The sequence below is a fragment of the Sesamum indicum genome, linkage group LG8 (genome assembly GCF_026168435.1).
Source record: "Sesamum indicum cultivar Baizhima isolate 11 linkage group LG8, ASM2616843v1, whole genome shotgun sequence".
In the NCBI taxonomy this organism is placed as follows: Eukaryota; Viridiplantae; Streptophyta; class Magnoliopsida; order Lamiales; family Pedaliaceae; genus Sesamum; species Sesamum indicum.
In genome coordinates, this window is record NC_142664.1 from 18401232 (window position 1) to 18415633 (window position 14402).

Genomic DNA, 14402 nt, shown 5'->3' on the forward strand with positions numbered 1-14402 from the left:
ACTAAATATAATATGTCAAGCCTCAAAATTTTACTTATAATCACACAAAATTCATGAGATGACAGTGTAATTAACCCCCATACAAAACATCCTGTGTCTTTTCTCAATATTGAATATAATCTTCAAATATCAATTTACGCTCTCGCCAGAAATAACGCAACAGATCCGGGAAACGAGTCCTGCGGACCATCAAAGCATGCACGAGTGCTATTTTACTTTCTTAAATATACGTGCTTAATTAATATTTAATAATTCAGTGCATTTAACTGCTATCAACAGCTAGCCTTCCACTGCCTGCCCAAAAGCCTATAATCCCCTTTCAAATCATTATTGTTGCTGTTCCACAGTTTTCACCAGTATAAATTTTTTTCCCGTTAGGGTAGATTATTTTCCCCACCCCCCACCCCATTAGGGTAGATTTCGACTTTTGCAACTATAACAAAGGCATTAGGATCTCTGTTTCAGGTAATGAACATCCACATGTAGCAATAACCTGTCAAAACACGCTATACGTGTATCTACAACTTAAGCCATACCTGCTCTTGGTCCGCTCTTGACAAGAATGATGATCACCATAGCACAATGGGATCGACATGGAAGTTGGCAACGATGCCAATTTCAGATGCTGAAATCCAATTGCAGCTATATTTTTGGTGGAATCCAACAAACAGCTAGTCCATGAGTTGGATTTCCAGGGTAAAGATAAATAATTTAATTTAATTTTTCAATTCCTTTATTTACTCCTATATTTGCATATATTCGATTTCATCAATCAAGGCGCAAGTACAAGAACCTTTATTGTCCCTTGACTGTTAGCTGTTAGCATAGTTGGGCTATCACTTTTCCAACACACAGCACTAATGAAGTATGACCCTGCGTCTTCATCTGCTTCATCTGTGTCAGTACTCACGAATCTATGCCACGCTGCGGGTCTAGAAATTGCCTACAAAAATACCAAAATATTCTCAACTATAAAATTCCACGAATGAACTAGTCGGATGCGAGGACCTCTAGGAAAAAGTACTGTCGATACCTTGTGATACACAAACACCTCATTTGTTTCACTGCCGCAGGCTATGTATTCACTATTAACCGTTAGGCCCACAAAGTTCTTCTCATTTGCATGGCCCCTGAATACGCGTAGCTGGAGCAAATATAAGAAGAATCACTGTAAATTAACATTCTTAGAAAAAAATAGCATTCAACGTACCATGCTTAGTATGTGTACATGCTAGAAAAAGGAAATAATTATGCTACCCGTGATATGAATAGCACAAAATTTGAAGCCTCAAGAGAACCAAAACATACCGGAACATTTTCATTAACATCCCATAGGCGCAATGTACTGTCAGTAGATGCAGAAGCAAGCTCATTGTTGGACAAAAATTTCACATATGATACAGCCTTCCTATGCCCACTGAAAATATGTAATGGCTGGCTGATTTTTCTTAAGTCATAGTAATGAATATGATGATCTGCAGAACCAACCTGCAACAGACACAAGTATATAACCTCATACATGTAGTTCATATCTGTCGAAAGAACATGAAATTCTGGAGTAATATACACAATAGGATTACCGCTATATGAATGCTGGATCCAGGGTTATATTTGACAGAACATATATTGGCTTTCATATCAATGTTGAGCACACTTGCCTCCTGTTTCGTACACCATACTTTGACCTGCGGAACATTTCAATTTTTATTTTTTTATTATAAGTTAAATCATACATTAGAAGAAGGAAAAGAAGTTTGTACATTGAGGGACAGCTGTGCCCTCATCACACAGAACAGAAGCACGACTTAGGTTGAAAGGGATGGCCCCTTCCCACTTAGAAGTTTCAGCCCACTTAGACTTCAAATAAACATCAAATAAGTCCTAGAAATGTTTTTCAATGAAAAACCTTCATTGATAAACATAATAAAATTTGGAGTTTGGAATGGCAATATTTGGAGAAACTTATTGGGTTATGCTCTCTAATATGTCCTTAAATAAACATTCTAACAGCCCATATTAAGTCATTACAAATAGTGCAGTCTGCACTCCTCAAGCTCTCAACTTATGAATACTGCACCCTTAGATTGCTACTCTAAAAATATGTTGCTCTACCCTCCTACATCCATTTCACTTCTAACCTCTAAATTGCAAAAGAGGACACCTTAATAGAGGAAACAAGAAAGGTTCAGTATTCAAAAGTGGTGTACTGGTGATTCTCTCTTATTCTATCATTTCTCTCACAGTTTAAAGGCTCCACTTTATAATTGGGCTTTGATGTGATTTTCAACAAAATAGGCGAAGGCAAAACTTGATAACTAATGACCGGAGAGTTAACAATTGTCAGAAGTGCAAGGTACAGAACTAGCGGATAAACAAGTAGGAGGGATATATCTGGGCTGCATGTGCTTCTAAAGCACACTGCCGCCTCAAGGTAGACAGAGCTTCACTTTCTTAAGCGGTACTAGAAGAAAACATTTTAGCTTTTACACACAAGAGAAGTGGAGTTCATCTTTCAACTACCTTGCAATCGTCACTCCCTGATACAAGCATTGAAGGTTCTGTACGGGAAAAATCAACACTCCAGGCACGTTTTTCATGCTCCTCGTATTCCATCACACTCTAACAAATTTCATACAGCACAGTTCGAGGGTGAGTACAAATCAGCTTAATCTAATTCTGCAAGAGTAAAATTAGGGGGGGGGGGGGGGGGAGAAAGAAAGATATTCAGCATAAATTCTACCTGCCGAGTAGTCACATCCCAAACAGTTACAATGCCTTCATAGTCGCTGCTGGCTATGTGATTTTTTGCGTACTTGTTCCAGCTTAAACAGCTGAGTTTTGATCGTGTGGACATTTCCGCAACTGGACATTGCACATCAGATGGTTCATTAACTACCTGGAAAGCATTTGACCAATTTGAAAAGTGATACCAGATGGGTCATAATTATAGCAAAGCATTTGAAGCCCCAAATTTTATTGGAAGCATTACAAAAATGTAAATTAGTATGCAAATCATGAATATGGTAGCATCCCCATGGAAAGATAAAATTCCAACTGAGAAAGTCAATTATAAAACCCATTACCGAAGCACAAATGTCAAATATGTCCAGTCATCTGCAGAAATGCAAGTTGTGACATGCAATACAATTTTGAAACACTTGCCAACATTCTTACCGATGAAAACTCAAAAATCTTGATACGTCTTGATACTCCAGCAGTAGCAAACAATTCATCATCTCGGTCAAATTCTATACTGCAATAAAGAAAGGAAACTTTTGAAAAAAAATACAGGTAAAGTTGCACACAACACTCAGACAACAGTCCAAAAGCAGGGAAACAGAGGGACACTATAGCAGTTCGTACAGCCCAAAAATGAGACCATTGTCGGAGACGGCAATAATTGAAAAATCCTATGAAATTACAGGTTACTTAATTCAAACTTTTCGAGATTGAAAATCAGCACTGCCAGCATCACATACACCATTCTATTAGATGGATTGAAAGTAGAACACCATAAACTGAATAGAGGTCCCTATCTTGTGAAATGTAACCCACTTCTTTGAGTCTGTTACTGATTGGTGAAGGAAAACAGAATCACAAATCCTGTCTGCAATTGTATATAAACGAATTCTTACTAGTACTTAGTAATGTCATGCATGAAACATACAGAAAATACCAGCAACCACATATTATAATAGTCAAAACAAGTTATTGATTTTTTCCACTGGCTGTCTGGTTTAACAAAAAAAACGAAAAAAACTGAAGGCTTTATACACAGAATATGCAGAAAGATTGTCCAAATTTGATGTTTTTCTTTTTGCTCTTTTTTACCCTAGCTCTTGTTTCCAGCTGAAATGATGCACCAGCAACAGAATTAAATTCCATCCAATTTGGCAGCAGGCTCCACTAACCTTGATACAATATTAGCTGAGTGAAACAAATCTCCATGTCTAAGCTCAGCAACAACCCGCAACCGACTGATTAACCAAACAAACTCGATCAGTAAGTGAGCATGCATTTGAGTAGAGAAACTAAGATGTCTCCATATATCTACACCTGTATCTTGTGAAGGTTGACAGGACAGACTGAAAATCTTCAAGTCCTTCACTGTAACCTTCTAAATTGGAACCATGTCTATCCCGTTCTTGCTTTTCTGAAGATAGTCTCGCCCAATATCGCCGCTTTTGCAAGTAACAGTCTTGTAGATCATTGAACTGTTGTAACAGAAATTACTATGACCACCTCAGAGAAAGAGATAAAGATCACTTAAACACGGAAAAACCAATGGCATTTTCCATGATCAACTTTACCCTAAGCACTGCAGCCACTACTCGAGGAGGTAATTCAGAGTAATGCAGCAGGAGCTTGCCAATGGCATGCCAAAATAGACAAGGATGCTGACCCCCCAACTCAATTGACCTAAACTAGTGCAGGGAATTATCAAGTATTCTTAAGATTGGCCTATCGGCAATGACCATTCGCAGGTACAATTGTTTATTGATACAACTACTTTCCTCCACATCATGTGTAAGTTCAGCTCTTTTGTGCGAACTTAGGAGCACAAGAAGCCCAATTACACCTCAACAATGTGAGATTACTGGTAAACAAAAACTGACCTGTGCATGCACCCGCCTCTTTCTTGCCAATGCCAGTCCAGAATGAGTAAGACTTTGGGTGTCTGACCCACCATAAGAATCCTTCCTTAGGATTAAAGGACTTGCAGAAGATTTTCCATCAACTTTTCTATTTTGGGACCCGCCAGAACTCATGCGGCCTTGGCCTGGTGCCATAGCAGTTCTAGAAACACTGAGACCACAATGTTTATCCATAAGCAAAGGTAATGCCGATTTGGAAGGGGGATCGTCGATAAGCATTCTCAGTTTTGCGGAGTATCTATCCCTTCTCCGGCACAACTCTATTCGACGTCTCTCCACAGCATGAATATCTTCTTTAATGTATTGGAGGTCAGATTGAATCTGCAAGACAAATAAAATGTAATCTTTTTCCCCAGAAAAATACAAAAACAAAACAAACGATATATCATTTTTTTAGTTGAGGATATCCATCAACAATCATGCTGCAAAAGAATCCTTGATAGATTCCACAGAGGATGAACATCAGAGAGTATATCATATTCAACATCGTAGACATAAATATTGCATGTGGTAATACGATGACAGAGAATTGATTTGCGTGGTTAACAACATTGCCCAACTCTTGAAGCTAACTTCTATTTTCAAGTAAGAAATGAAACCTTGATAGTGTCTATAGATGTCAAGTATCCTAACATGAACCTATGCTCCAATGGCAATGACTCATATTGCCCAAATGTAATTTAGACAAACTATTATTACCTCCAATGGAATAATTCACTACATAATTACTTGCAGACAAGGACGAAAAAAAGGTTTAAATTCATTAGCAGTAGCATAAATTTCTTCTACAGTAAATATGATATGACAAAGCCATAAAGGGGAAAAACAAGTCTCAAGCACCTCACTCAGCTCATCAAGTTTTTTCTTTTTCAAACAATGCAGAAAATCAAGCAGAATCTGTAGATTTGTCTCAGCTTCTTCTCGCTCCATTTTGCTTTTCTTCTCAGCAATAAGATACAAGAGGCTCTCAAGCTCCTTAATTGACGCTTCGCATCCCTGTCTTAAGTGTCAAATTAGAGTCACTGGACAATTACAGAAGTCAGGGGAAAAGAAGATTTAAATATGCATTTGCAGAATATCATGAGCAAGACCTGGAAGAAAATGGGTTTCAACTAAACCCGTATGCTGACAGATGCAAAACTTACACCTAATAGTGCTCCTCGTCGTGCCAAAATTTGTTCACTATCTTCAAATTGATAAGGAAGAATGAAAATTAATCCATATGAACTTTCAACTGTATCTTGAAACCAAAAATAATTTTTTCCTGCTTGGGGGTTTGGCAAACACTATCAATGAATGAGGAGTGCTCAATTTTAAACAAGAGTGAATAGCTAGCCACATATGAATACCTAAGTAAAGTCTGTTCCAGTAAAGAATGTCCAGTAGCAATCTAACAAAAGAGTATATATGTAATTGTGTAGCATCTAAGTAATGTACTCTACAAAAGGATTGTGTTATGAGTAGACTTCTCAAACAAAATGGCTATGCTCCTCCTAGTCAGAAGAATTAACATTGCTGTTATGTAATGAAGAAAGAGGGACATAGAACAGTTCCAAGGAAGCTGTTGTCAATTAACTGACCTGTTCTAATGCCTGGCGAAGCTGTTCCAAAGGAGTGCCACTTTTTGCTATTTGACGAGCCGATGTCTTCGTCAGTAACTACAATATTGAAGCATAACATACCACAAACTCAGTCCAAGTTGGGCCATAACACGGCATAAGCTCAATGCAAGACCAAATGAACTAATATAATGCAAGCAACGTTTGAGGGCAAGAGAAGCACTAAAATGCCAGATATCATTGGCTCTGGCATTTGAATAAAGAATATGTACAACATCACAGATCAACTTCTGAACAGTCAGAAATTCCAGCAACTGATGACATGAGATATGCCACTTGACGTAGACTCACTGACTTCATAGCTTGATTTTCTTCTTTGAAACTTATTTTGATAAGTAGATGAGAAGCGCTTCTTGTTATATATTTGATACCGATATATAACTACTTCATTATTGCTCAAACTTCTCTGTAGTAAGCAAAGTCAAGGCACAAGAATATGATGAATTTAAAATATCATTAGAAAAATGCTTTACAATATATTGGCAGCAAATGCATTAGTAGGCCCATTATATTCGGTCCACCACTCTCTCATTTCATGTTAATCAAACTGCGGGACACAAAATTCATATTTCCTACTTGGGTACTAAATACTCTGAGATTGGGCAAGGATGCCTCTGAACTGCTGCGTACCGGCTCCTAAAATTTAAACAAATTGATGTCATCTAACAACACATGCCTTACCTTTCAGAAGATCAAACCCAGCTGGTCAACACTGCGAAACGTTTATAATGACTGAAAAAGCATCTGAATTTCATAACTAGCATACATTACACAAATGCGGACACTGGAATTACCGAAACAATGCAACTTGAAACGAAAGGATCATAAGTTGAAAACACATCTCAGTAAAATTACCGAAAGCAGACCTTGTTAAGGAGGAAATTGGGGTATATATGATTGGTGGTGAGGAAATGAGAGCAACAAGGACAATTACTCTTGTTCTGAAGATGAGTCACGATACACATGTAGCAAAAACTATGTCCACAGACCGTCAAAAACGCATCCTTTATGATTTGCATGCATATCGGACACAGAATATCTTTATCGACCTCCTCGAGATCCTGCAGCTTCTGGGATGGCGGCGGCGGCATAGCTGATGGCGGTTCGGCAGAGGAATCTGCCGGCTCGGACTTGACGGTAGGGACTAAAGCGCCGGCGATTGAAGTGGTCTGGCCTCCCATTTGCTGTGGATCAGCAAGGAGAGAGAGATTTTCGTCGGTTTCCAAATGCATGTAGGTAATTGTTGTGATGGTGGTGGTGGTGGGTAGAGGTATGTATGTATTTTTCCGTACGAGTGAAGAAAGGAAAGGAGGAGACGGTGTGGGGGAGAAGAGAGGAGAAGAGGGGAGATTTGTATGGGCATAAACTGACCACGTTACGCGGGCGTTTCCCTTTTCAGATTCCTATACAGCGAAAACTGTAAAACGACAAAACTATAACCGTTTTTACTGCTCCCTCCCTCACATATCTACTATCACTCCTTATATTGCATACCCCCTCATTCTATCTCTAATTTTTACCTCATAAATCCTCTTCTTATTTACTTTAATAAAAATACCCTCAATTCAAATTCATAACATTCTACAACTTCACTCTGTTTCCTTCCGTGTATTGTTCTGATGAATTTGGATTTGAAAAAAGAATTTTAAATCTAACAGGTCCAATTGTAAGTTCAAAATAGACCAATTGAGAGAAGTTCGGAATAGATCAATACGGAGATCCCATCTCGATTGGTCCAATTTCAAATCTTAATGAATTTATTTCAAACCTATTCTGTTCAAATTTAATTTAATTGATGATAAAATTTATCTCTTTCTTTTCTTAAAAAAAAAATTATTATTATAGAGTGGTGGTGGTGGTGGTGGTGGTGGTTACATTATATGTGATGGAAAAATCCAAAAGAGTGAGGACAGTCATTAAATGAGAATTAGTTGAAGGCATCTAACACCATTCAATTCAATTCAGAAAAAAAAAAGCATTAAGTAAAGACTAAGACATTCAACTCTGCTGTTCATTTGTCTTTTTATTTCCTCTAATAATAATAATCTGCTCAATCTTGTAATTGTGTGGTTCACAAATGGGACGACCCACGTCCCAGAGTGGCACTACCTCGCCAACTCGTGTCTCACGCCTAGCCCTCCTTATTCAAACACCAATCCTTCTACTTAATTATCATTTTCATTTCATTATTTCCACTGTAATCTATTTTTTTTCTACTTTTGCAATTCACCAAAAAAATAATTTATGTTCCTATATTTTTTAAAATAAAATAATTTATTTTCGATAAAAAATATGAAAAGATAAAATTGGTTGTATTTTAAAAAATATAAAACAATACCTCGCTATTTTTTTTTTATAAAAATAATTTATTCATTTACGTGAAAATTACTTGTATTTTTTTATAATTATTTATTTAGAGGGCTTCACTTTGATTCTCCCATTGGTCACAGTTTGCCCAAAGCAACAAAAAACCTTTCTGACCTGGCGTATCCAGTTCCAGTTGTCCTCGCAGTTCGCGCGAAGAAGTGGCTGGGTTAGGGACTTGGCTCACTCTAGATTCTAATTATTTGGGCTTAATTGTAAATATGCTAGTTTTTTGTCCTTATCAGGGAAAATATTAATTCTAAGAAGCGGCCACCAGGGCGGGTATCTTTTCTGGATGTGGGCCAATTTGGGCTTTAAATTGGATCAAATCCATAACCAATTCTGATACTAAAGGCCTATATTTCATTGTTTCAAACTTTTTTAAATACTTCGAAAATTACAAGATCTTGAAAATTAATTGATAATTTTTTTCTACAAAACTTATAAGATTTTATAAATTCTTTTTTAAAATAAAAAGTTATGCTCGTTCAATTTCTTTCAAAGTATTTTATAAGTTTTTTTTTTAATTTTAATATTCAATATAAAATGCACTAATAGTTTTATTAGTGTTTTACTTTTGTCCTTTGTATAATTAATTTTGTTATTATCGCAAAAAAATATTTATTAATAAAAGTTTAAATTCTAGTAATTTGATTATTTTTTTATTATTGTTATAAATGTTTTATTTATTCAAATATTTAGAAAAACTTATTTTTAGGTAAAATTAAATATCTTTAAACTTTTAAAATAAAAACTTATATGATATTTCACTGAGTGGTGGTCGGAAACTGTTCCGAACCAAAATCGGAATAACGAAAAGCAGAGATTGAGAAAGTGTGATGAGAAAAACCCATCAGATTGATAACTTGTTGCAGTGAAGATTAGGGTCAAGTCTTATGCTACTGGTCACATTGCAGAGCTTAGGGAGTTTCGCGGCTCTGACCAAGTTGACAGGGAAAGAACTGGCGGTTTCCTTGAAACACTCGCACAAAATCTTACGGGATCTCGGCGACGACTTCGCCAGCTTGTCCAGCGATCGCACGGCGCCGCAACAGGCGGCGTTAGGTCTAGCAGCCGTACTCTTCAAAAAGGCGCCGCATGGCTGCAACTGCGCCACAGCGTCGTCGCACTTAACCTCCGTCCCTGCCGTGGCCCGGCCAACAACCAAGGCCAGAACAACCGCCACTGCCAGCCGCCGGAAAGTACAGCACTTCATCTTCTTCGAGATTCTGGTGTTTGTGTGTGGGGAGAAACGAGTTCGGTATATATAATGAAATAAAGAGAAGGGGATTGAATTTGTTTTTAATTGATTTTCCAGTTTGTGAAGGTGATCTGAGGCAGTAAATGCGGAAGTGCGAGGCCAGGCAGGGAGCTCTGCCAGATGCAGGTTAGGATCATCGGCAACGGCCAGGTGTGTACTGTTGGTTGTATATTCCAATCCGCAAATGTGATGCCAAAACAGAGAAGTAAACTGATGGAATTAATAGGAATTGCCTTTTAATTTGGTAACAAAGAATTAAATAGTTTTAGGAACATTTAACGCGTGATTAGGAATGTGATTAAGCTACTTAAAAGTAGGGGTACCCGTTGACAGAAGCTTGATTAATAATAAATAAATCAAATTCCAACATAATTTTTTAAATTCGATAATATATATATATATATATATATATATAAGAAATGCAAGTAAAGACTTATCATTCCAAGATTAGTTTTTTATTTGAACTAACAACCGATTAATTGAACTGATATTGTCTTTAAAAAAAATGTTTTTCAACTTGGGGTTCTTCCAACCCGCTGTTGTAATAAATGATAAAAAAGGGTAAAATTCATAATTAAAAGGATAAGATTCATATTACCTCTATCTGACATCCAAAATATCAAATAAGTTTTTATGATAAAAAAGTTATATACCTTGTGTAAAATTTTAAAAGGTGCGCTTCCTAATGTATTTGAACATGAGTTTGGTGTTCTAATAACAAAAATACTCGTTTTAAGTCAATGGCCTATATTTAATATGGTTTAAAATTTGTGGCTCAAATTTGATCATACTTATCAAAAATTAAAATATATTATTTTAATATATAAATAATTATATATATATTTATATAACATATCCCAATTCTAATTTTCTTCTCCTCTTATATCTCCACCATCCGACCACCTTTCGGAGCAAACTTACCACCATTTGAAAGCTCGTCTAATGGCAAGCATCTTGATACCCCACCCTTTGCAAATCTCTAATTTGTTGGTGAATTGTCTCAGTTTTTCACTTAAAAATTCTTAACCACCCCCTATCTTCTATCACTTTTTTTTCCGGTATCCAATCACCTCTCAACACGTGTTTACAATTATCGGAAAGCTTGTCCAATGACGAACATTTTGATACCTCATCTACCACTAATTTTCCATCCGTCGAAGAATTATCTCCATTTTATATTTTTTTATATATACGTATAATTAAATTATATTTTTATATTATATTTTTAAAATATGTATAATTTAAAGATAAGGATAGTTCGATCATTCAGGGATAAAATATCCATACTAAGTTGCATTTTGGATGCGTGAAATACGATTCTAGAGGTGAGGAGGTAATATGCACCTTTTTAAATTTTACAAGAGGGTTATATGATAACTTTTTATCACAAGAGTTTATTTGAACATTGTGGATATAAAAGAAAGCTAATATGAATTTCACACACAAAAAAAAAAAATGATAAAAAGCAGAAAGGACTTTTATAAGGAATTGTTTATTTAATGTGATTACTTAAGGTAGCTATAGACACACGCTACTTATTTTGGGCCCTTACAATCTAGTCTCAATACATTTAAAATTTTAATATATATATATATATATATATAAATTTACTCTTATTTGTATTTTACATGAAAATTATATAATTACAAGAGAAGTTTCAAATAATCATTGTTTATATCTTAATTACAACTTTTATCGCTCTTACACTTTTTACGACTTATCTAATTTAAACAGCTAGTACCAAAATTCCCGAATATGATGCTCATAATTTCTAACTTGTAGTCTATCCTAACAACGTATTAGAAAATGAGTACATAATGCACTTACCAAAAAGATTTAGCACATAATAATATAATGAAGTTGTTATTATTACTGATTTTGGATTATTAAAATGCTCATCCAAGAAATTAACAATAATTCGTATGAACACAGTTGAGGGTCCCACTACAACGACCTCAGCCAAGACCAAACGTCTCATCCATCGTCGGGATTATCTATAAAAATTGTCAACACATTAGTATCTTCTGTCTGCGTAATGGCATATAATTTTTCTTTGATAAGCAATCTCTCTCGGTAAACTCTATCTCAGCACTGGAATACTTAACGCTGGTTTGACGCAGTTCCTATACGTACAGTCCTTGCGGAATTCAAAGAAGTGATTAGAAAAATGGAGAAGATTGGGAAAAGATTTGAAGGGAAGGTGGCCATCGTCACGGCATCCACTCAGGGCATTGGTTTCGGCATAGCCGAGCGCCTAGGCTTGGAAGGCGGCGCCGTTGTTATTTCCTCTCGCCGGCAGGTATGTGGGCGCAATAGCTCGCCCCTGAATTTCTCATCTTCTTGAAATTTTTAGGTATTGAGTGTTAAGTTGAAATTTGATAAAGATCTATTCTTTCGTCCGTGGGTCGTTCCCAAAATTTGATCTTTTGATGTGGTTTTAGAGATACCGGTTTTATTGGGTGCTTTTGTATTTTGCTTAAACTCAATTTCGATTTATTCTTTTGTTGTTTTCATTGTTTGTGCTGAGAAGTTCTGTAAGTGAGTTTGCAGAAAAACGTTGATGAAGCAGTGCAAAAGCTTAAGAGTAGAGGAATTGAGGCGCTGGGGCTGGTATGCCACGTTTCAAATGCACAGCAAAGAAAGGATCTGATAAAGAAAACCATTGAGGTAATTATGTTACTTAGTACTAGAATTTACAATTTGTATCTCTAAGTTCATGTTCTGTTTTACGGCTGTAATTGCTTGTTATTTGATCCTAGGTTTTGTAGCATAGGCTCTCCTGAGTTTGATATTCCAGGTATCTTAGTTAGGTCTGTTGTTGGCTTTGATTTCCATGATCTTCTAAATGTCAAAGAGATCGAGAGTTTTCTGTTTGTGTATCTGAGTTTATTTAGTGGTTGGTCATCTTCTTTCACTCCTTACTTGTAGTCCTTCCAGAGTGCTTAACTTGCCTTAGAAAGTAGATTTACTTTACAGCAAAGCTGGTGATTTTAATCAAAACTTGGAATAATATCCTCTACTTCTCTCTTTTTGGAATTCAAACACAAATGCTTTTGGTCCAAAATTGTAGATAAATGGACTGCTGGGCTCTGAATGATTAAAAGGGTGGTCTTGATATGTTTTTATATCATTATTTTGCTATCACATTCTAGATTGAAATATAAGCTAGATGGTGAATGCTGTGGAAATCCTTTTGTTCCAGTTCATGTTTGTATTGTGGTATATGCTTTCCTGAGATTTATATTAGTGATTTCGTCTATTATTTGGATTTTGAAAATTTGTTTCTGGAAACTTATTTGCTTACAGAAATATGGGAAAATAGACGTAATTGTATGCAATGCTGCTGCAAACCCTTCTGTTGACGGCATCTTGGGAACTAATGAATCAGTACTTGACAAACTATGGGAGATCAATGTGAAAACTTCAGTTCTTCTTCTACAAGTATGTCATTCAATATGGACTATGAAATTTTGCATGTGTTTATGTTTTGCTTTTCTATACTGTTAGTTAAATGTATTTCACTGTGACAGGAAGCAGCTCCTCACTTACAGAAAGGTTCTTCAGTCATATTTGTGTCTTCTATAGCTGGCTACCACCCACCTCAAGGTTTGGCTATGTATGGTGTCACCAAAACAGCTCTTCTTGGGCTCACAAAGGTACGTACAATTCTTTGTATGTGTGTGTGTATATATATATATTCTGCAACTTTCTTATAACTGATTCCTCCCTATTGTTTGTTTCCAGGCACTCGCGGCTGAAATGGCCCCGGATACTCGTGTGAACTGTGTTGCTCCTGGTTTTGTTCCGACTCACTTTGCGTCTTTTCTTACAACGAATGAGAGCATGGTAAGCCTTCAATACTATTCTATCTCCGTCTATTTGGAATGTGCTTCTGATGGTATCTACTTATATTCCCCCTCAACATAATAGTGGCTGATATTCTGGGAGATTGTCTAATAACATGGTATTCTGGTTATTCTTCATAGAGGAAAAGCCTCGAGGAGAAAACCCTACTCAATAGACTTGGGACTACGCAAGATATGGCTGCAGCAGTGGCTTATTTGGCTTCCGATGATGCTTCTTATGTAACTGGAGAAACATTGATAGTAGCAGGAGGAATGCAATCCAGACTCTAATTTATCTCTGTTTTCTATATGTTCGAGTTCCGTTGCCAACTTTTTAATAGTGATCTTGTAGTAATTAGTTCTTACAAGAATCCAGAACTATGATGGATTTGCTTCTTGAGGTGCCATGAAGATGGAATAAAGTGTGACGTGATCTATTTCTCATTTGGTTGTTTTTCTCTGCTGAGTTTCGTATGGAATGATTCTGTAGTAACGAGTAACAATGGCATTTTCAAAGCAGTCGAGATAATGACATAAAATCTATTGAACTTCAATATACGGGGCACTTCAAACTAAAACCATCTGAAAAGGTGATTTGCCGGACTCACACTGGACCACTCGTTTGACAAAGACTTGACGTTAACTTTTGGCATTGATA

The 14402-nt window shown here is 36.4% G+C and overlaps 2 protein-coding genes and 1 pseudogene across 2 annotated transcripts; 1 reads left to right on the forward strand and 2 right to left on the reverse strand.

Moving 5' to 3' along the window:
* Positions 1 to 489: 489 nt before the first annotated feature.
* Positions 490 to 7654, reverse strand: LOC105168012 (E3 ubiquitin-protein ligase COP1). Its single transcript, XM_011087914.3, has 13 exons — positions 7141 to 7654; positions 6236 to 6313; positions 5496 to 5651; positions 4617 to 4976; positions 4057 to 4214; positions 3912 to 3977; positions 3175 to 3253; positions 2741 to 2896; positions 2521 to 2619; positions 1581 to 1685; positions 1309 to 1488; positions 1034 to 1144; positions 490 to 943 (listed from the first exon to the last, which is right to left on the reverse strand). Exons 1-13 carry the CDS (start codon positions 7504 to 7506, stop codon positions 773 to 775), a joined length of 2085 nt encoding a protein of 694 aa, XP_011086216.1. The 5' UTR covers positions 7507 to 7654; the 3' UTR covers positions 490 to 772.
* Positions 7655 to 9491: 1837 nt separating this feature from the next.
* LOC105168608 (non-specific lipid-transfer protein pseudogene) lies at positions 9492 to 9854 on the reverse strand (annotated as a pseudogene).
* A 2057-nt stretch (positions 9855 to 11911) lies between these two features.
* IBR1 (indole-3-butyric acid response 1) lies at positions 11912 to 14188 on the forward strand. The gene is made up of 6 exons (XM_011087916.3): positions 11912 to 12198; positions 12450 to 12566; positions 13206 to 13340; positions 13430 to 13555; positions 13644 to 13745; positions 13886 to 14188. The coding sequence occupies exons 1-6, from the start codon at positions 12067 to 12069 to the stop codon at positions 14033 to 14035; spliced, it is 762 nt and encodes a 253-aa protein (XP_011086218.1). The 5' UTR covers positions 11912 to 12066; the 3' UTR covers positions 14036 to 14188.
* The last annotated feature ends 214 nt before the right edge of the window (positions 14189 to 14402 follow it).